Here is a 6,729-nt window from a genome sequence, read left to right on the forward strand (position 1 = left end):
ATTCCCACCTGCTGAGGTGGGAAGTTCCGCTGGAGTTTTGCTTTGGCCACACCAACGTGTCGTATGAGTAATAAGTAATGAGCTCGAGTGAGGAGACACTAAAGTGCGACAAGTGCGGGAGTTAGGGGGCTTTGTTTTGTTTCTGTTGCGGATTGTTTGTCTCAGCGACGTCGACGGCGACTTCAACTTGAGCGTAGCAACTCAGCCGGAAAATGAAAAATATAAATTGGCCCCTTGTCTGAGAAACAGAATTATTTAACGTCCAACAACCGAGCCAAGCAGTTGTCTTGGTTTCCAAACCTCTCTTGCCGGAAAGCCTACTGTTTCGTTTTTTCGTTTTAAAAATAGTTAAGTCCAGTGTCATGTTCATCAAGCTGTTTACCCTAATGGTGAGTGCTCTCAGGAATATTCAATTTGTGTACATAACCGAAACCAAGTGCTCTTTAACTTTTTAGTTGGCCGTAACTGGAGTCTGGAGTGCGGCGCTCCCAGAAAATCAGGTAGCAACTGCGGCCAGGACGACAACAGGTGACTTGGCAACCGCCGAGACTTCGGCCAAGTGTGAGTACACCAGCGTTTTATAGTTGGCCATCATTCACATGCTTCTAAGCTTACTCGAATGATTTCTTAAGAACATTTGAAATAGTTCTATGTTTGCGTCATTGTTTTTATACCCAAGAAGGTGGTGCGTAATTAAACCATCTGTATTCTGCTTTACCCACAACTTTTTAGTGCTAAATCTGTTTGGAACTGGCACTGGGTATCCGAACTATGGCTACAACTACAATCGTCCCAGCAATCCCTACTATCCCGGCTACAATACGAACTACTACGGCTCATCGGGCTATTATCCAGGCTCGGGATACGGATCTAACGCCTACTATCCCAACCAGGGCAGCTATGGCTCCTCCAACTACTACCCAACCCAGGGCTATAACTACTATTCCACGAGCACTTATCCCACCACGAACATCCTGGGAAGCCAAGGAGGCGGATACGGAGGATATGGCGGCTACGGAGGTAATGGCGGTTTAAGGCAATATTCGGGATATTGGCAGCGGGATTATCAGGGCCAGCGGAATCGCGGATATGGCTACTATGATGATACAGATCGCTTGGGCCTGCCAAACTCGAGGGATCGTTCCTATGGATCGAGTTCCTATCGTGGCTATAACTGAGGATCTGCTTCTTGTGTCTGTTGTTATTGCATTTTTGTTACTGCTTTCGCCGCTCTCTAATACCGCTTGACTAATAATAAAATACGCAACCATATCTCAATTGCTACTAATTTAATGTGTAAGCTGTCGCTTTGGCTTGGCGCGTAATTAATTTGCTTCTAGGTTAGATTTCCATGAGGCATTCAAATTACCTGCGGACACGCCCAATTGCACACTCAAATCTGCCAATTTGTCAGTCGTTCATATTCATGCTCTCCAGTGCCGGTAAAAATGTGTGTTGTGTGTTGTTAGTGTCACTGTCTGAACTGATGCCTACATTTAATTGCACTTTTGCAGCTTCAACCTGAAAGTTGACTATACGTATTACTTGTTTGGCTGCAACGCGTTGCCGACTTTTCGACCTCACTCAAATCACTCTTTTCACATTTTTTCAGGCTATGTGCGCAGTACTTTCGGCTAAAGCCGTCAAGACACAAGAACTTAACCAAATGTTACACTCCGGCACGCATCAAAACCAACACACTAAAAGATCGTAAAACTTATATAAGCAATTTATTAGCAAACACATCTCCGAAGACGAATAAACCCCTGAACCGGCAAACTTTAACTGCAACGTCGCATCGAAAATATCTTCAAGTTTTTGCGGGGAGACAAAGTGTGTGCAGCATCTTGAGCACTAAGCCTTAAATTTTAAGTAAAGTCATGTTTATGTTTTCCCCTTCGGCATCTGCAAGCTCGTAAATGCAGCGCAGCAAAGTTTTCACTGGAATTTTCTCGGAAAAGCGCCCGAGTCCCTTTGCCAGTTGAGCATGTGCTGAGAGCAATTTGTGATAAGCTAATAGATTTCCCCTGTTAAATAAAGCAATGTTTCCCAACAAATTTATGTCTGCCCATAAGAAAATTAATTAGTCAGAATGCAGCTGACGCAGAAGAAAAGTTAAGATATATTTTGGCTGGGGAGAGTTGGCTATTTAGTTTGTCAGTTCAAAGGCGTAAAAATTTGAAAAGCCAATAGCTGAGTTTATTAAAAAAAAGAGATTTTTTCAAAAACCAAACGATTTTCTCTTCGAAGGCAAATAGTTGAGGTAATAAAAGAGGCGCTGAAATGGAATTTCTATATTTCTAGCATTGCTTTTTACATAAACACATGAATGAATGACAAAAGCACTGAAAGGCATACCTCCATTCATGCCATCTGCGATTTTTAATTTATTTACCCATTTGCTCATTTGGCTGGTTCCATTGAATGCGCCGCTTCCTTCCGTGCAGTCATAAAATTAAAAACATAAAAAACAAAAACAGTGCAGAAGCAAAGACACAAGATACAGATACATAACGAATAAGATGAGCATTTCATATGGAATTTTTTTTAAATTTATCGCCAAATTGTTTAGAATAGGTACGGAGGCATAAAAACCGAATTCCCAGGTCATTAAAGAACACAAATTATGATCGAATGGAATTGAAAGAGAATACGAATCCATTTACGAGTATATGTGTATTTTGCCTTGGTCTTCATTTATTTTGCACTGTTTATTATGGCAGTGCTGCGCTCTACATTAAAGGCAAATAGAAATAATTAGCCGGCGCAAGCTACAAATAAATAAAAATAACGAAAACCGATGAAATTATCTGGCTCGCCTATGGCAATGGAAATATTCATTTGCCGCGCGGATTAAATACCGCGCATCAGGCATTGAAACCAAATGTTAACAGCATTTTAATTAAGGAACAACGCTGGCAAATAATGCAAAAAGTATTGCACATAATGAGTGCCGCGTCTGTTTATTCAGCGCAAATATTTGCATGTCATATACAAAAACTCTTTTTGCTGCTGCTGCTGCCCACTGAGTCAAAGCGGAAAAACAAAAGAGCAAAGGGGTTGAATGCCATAACGATGCGAATAAAATTGCAATTTCTAAAGAAGTCAATATGCAGGCAAAAACTAAAGGCATCCCACGGATATTTTCAACTGCTAACAGAAAAGGGTCGAAACTACTCACAGAAATTGTTGTATAATTTAAAACTCTCATCCAGCCAGTCAGCAGTCTGCGGAAAATCGTTTTCACCCAGGCTTTCGTCACGTTCTTATCAGTCTGGCGAAAGACTTTCGCTTTCCCTTTGGCATTTGGGCTGCGGGAAATGGCGCAACTTTTATATGGCAGTTCATAATTTGCCACAGCTGCTGTTGCTGCTTGAAACCAAAACTGGGACCAAGTGTTGTAATTACTTGGCCAAACTTGCACACAAGCAAGCTTAAACAGCGTGTGAAGGTGGCAGAAAATCGTAGGAATACCATAGTTGACATGAGGACAAAGTTTCGAGCTTTCCCAGAAAGATTTTCTCACTCAATGGTCAGTGGAAAAGTTTACGCCAGATTTTAATAAGCGCTTCCAGAGAAAATAGAATTTACTAGAATTTCATTGGAACCCAATTTGATTAGAATCAAAAACACAGGCAGGCTGCAAACGTAAATTGGCTCAAATTTACTAAAAGGTGAGTTATTCCTGGATGTGAATTCGTTTACTAAAAAAGGCTCAAAGGCCGTATCTTAAATTTATGAATCCATATGCCAGTTTCATTGGCAATTTGCAATGCAGAGGTTTTGCTATCAATTTCTTCCATTAAATTATTCATATGTACATGGAAAACTCTTAAGGCTCTTGAAAATTATTACATTTTCAATGTCAATAGTTGCATAATTTCTGTTCCAAAGTTCAACAACAAAATGGACACTTTAATGCCGCCATATTAGCCCGCTAATCAACAATTAGACGCTTTTTTCTGGGCGTTTCGCAGTCTCTGCTCCGCATTATCTACATATAATCAAAACTCGATTTCATCGCGTTTTTGTTTAGATCGTGCTTTTTGGCTAATTTTATATAGAACGCGCCTCTTGTGTTTCGTTTTGCCCAAAGCGAGTTCATTATATGGCATGCTTAACCAATTAGCACCTGAAAAGCGCCACGTGCTTCAGTTATTTCAGTTATTATTCCCAAAAAGGTAAGAGTTAGGTGCAAAGATCACAAGCACCGACCTCGAGCTAAAGGGGAAAAGCAAGTGAAATCGATATAACTGATTGATGATTAACCACAAAACCAACAGCCATAAATTGTATCTGCAAAACACACAACTGCAATCCCAAATCCCCCAGTCTCTAGTGATAGCTTCAGCACGTGCCGTCGGAAGGAAGCCAGACTATAAATGATTCAAAATCATTATCATATCGCACTCAGTTCTGTTTGTGTTTCCCATTAACGTTGAACAAGAGAGGTGTAGCAGAGTAGGCTGATCTATAAACGGATGGACTGAGGGGCAAATCGCCATTGGCATTCATTTGAGCTATGTAATTTATTACAGATAAATCAAAACAAATCGCTTGTTCGCATTTGCCGCTCGCAACGAAGCGGAATTTCTGCATAAATGCATTTGATTGTATGCGTAAAAAACTTGGCCCAAACACAAAATCGATTATTGGCGAAAATTTAGTGCCGATTTAATGTATAATCCAGAATGAATAAACCTCGAAGTTGAGGAATTTTATGAACTGAACTTCTTAAAGGGCAGACCGTAAAAAAAACACACTTCGCAATCCAAATAATCACAAAGCCAAAGGTAAATCAATCAATGTTGTTTGTGTACATAAAAAGTTGGGAATAACACGTTATATACTTATTTTTATTGGATTTCGATGATAATTTTTCGCGATGCGAAATGAAAATGTTTTCTGGCGAAACATGTAGGCCTTTGCCGGTGGGTAAAGTGAGCTGAAATAATGTAAGGCTATAATTAAATTAAGACAGAATTAACAGACTGATGGCTGAGCTAGACCTGTTGGTTCAACTCAGTTTGCGAGTTGAAGCAAACTTTTCTGGTCCCGATGATAATGCGAATTTAGTTAAATTAGTTTGTATTTAATTCAATTCGCACACGAGCTCTAATGGACGCCATGATGCCACCTTCTCGAAATCTGTTCAAATAATATCTTAAGTATGTGTGGAACTTGGCTGCCGTGGGATGTGATTTCAATGTAAGAATTTCTACCTAAAGTTTGCAAATTTAAACAATTTTTTCACCCTTTAAGGGTCACAGAATAAATTGATTAAGCGCAATACCTCAGGAAAATACCTGAGTGTGCACTGAAAGCCGATTAAATTGATTACAGCATGCTGGCGAATTTAATCTGGTTGTGAACTGCAAAAGCTGTTTAAGGGTAAAAAAGAATTTTTAAATATGCACACCCACAAATTGCGCAACTTTAAAGTAATTGAATAGTTTGCCATGCTTCAGTGCTCTTTTATAAAGCGTTCAAGTGCGGCTTAAACTGAAAGGAGCCACATTTTCCTTACGCACTTACCCCCAAATCCTATTAGCCTTCAGCTTCCATTTCAGTCTGGTTTTTTGCCAGTAAAATTCACTGCCTTCCAGCCTTTCTGAAGTCTGTTTTCAGCTTTCTGTTTTTTTGCGAGACAATCACTGCTCGTTCGGGACCCCATAGGTGGGTCAATCACTGATGGACATTGTCGTGCATGTGTCGCTTTCCTGATGAGTTTTTCTTCCCAAATTCAATTTTCGCATCTTAAAGGGAGCAACGAACAGCACAAATCCTTTGTACTTGGTTACAGTAAAGACATACAAAGCAGTGCAAATTAAATTTCAAGCAGGAATTTAACAAATTGAATAACATTCCAAACTGAAAATTCGGAGGAATTTAGCTTAATTAAGCAGCATAGCTGTATTTATAGATCGAGAATGTGTTTCATGTGAAATTTCTCCCCTGCTTGTGAGCTCAAATTTTAATTAAGAAGCGAAGGAGTGTTCTACATATTTATTTCGAGCAAATCGCAAACTCATTAAAGGGCCTTTTATCAGCACTTTTGTGGCCAGAAATTAGTGAAACACTTTGCGTAGCTGTAATTGCTCTGTCTACACCCAAGCCTTGCTACAAATAAATCACTTAGTGGCAGTTAGTTGGCGTAACTCCACTACCACAAACAAGTCCAATTGTCTGGGGTAAATGGATTTAGGGGCGCGGAAAACTCCACTGCAAACCTACTAAAAGTACAGCATTAAATGGTAAATAATTGACTCAACAATTGACAACAAAGACATTGATACTTTCACTTATCTGTGTCAGTTTTGCCGAGGGGGAGGCAATAAAATAATTTGTATGTTCCCCTTCTTTTTTATTTTGGGTGGATAGCAGCTCTAATCAGTTGGCAAATATTCGGGTGAAACAGCCAAGACACGCCCAGACTCCCAGCCGAATTGGCGTTGGATTTTTATTGATTTATATTAACAGCACCGCGCAGAGAATTCGTAAATTGATTAAGATTTCTTGTCGGGCTGCACCTGAGCAATTTTTTCGTGGTCATGCCTACTCTGACGTATGCGTAATTCTTCCAGAGATAAAAATATAAAAAAAGCAAATAGGGGGTTGTGTCTGTGTGTGCGAGTGCGCCTGCCCCTCTTTGTATCTGTGTGGGAATCAATAGAAGCCGGCACGACAAGAAAAATTAACAGGCTGCCGAGTTTCCACTGCCATTCAGTT

The 6,729-nt window shown here is 40.1% G+C and overlaps 1 protein-coding gene across 1 annotated transcript; it reads left to right on the forward strand.

The window, feature by feature from the left end:
* Positions 1-77: 77 nt before the first annotated feature.
* Positions 78-2,059, forward strand: LOC122616436 (shematrin-like protein 2). The gene is made up of 5 exons (XM_043791888.1): positions 78-120; positions 250-389; positions 456-561; positions 733-1,020; positions 1,613-2,059. The coding sequence occupies exons 1-5, from the start codon at positions 78-80 to the stop codon at positions 1,636-1,638; spliced, it is 603 nt and encodes a 200-aa protein (XP_043647823.1). The 3' UTR covers positions 1,639-2,059.
* Positions 2,060-6,729: the final 4,670 nt, after the last annotated feature.

Source organism: Drosophila teissieri, chromosome 3L (genome assembly GCF_016746235.2).
Source record: "Drosophila teissieri strain GT53w chromosome 3L, Prin_Dtei_1.1, whole genome shotgun sequence".
In the NCBI taxonomy this organism is placed as follows: Eukaryota; Metazoa; Arthropoda; class Insecta; order Diptera; family Drosophilidae; genus Drosophila; species Drosophila teissieri.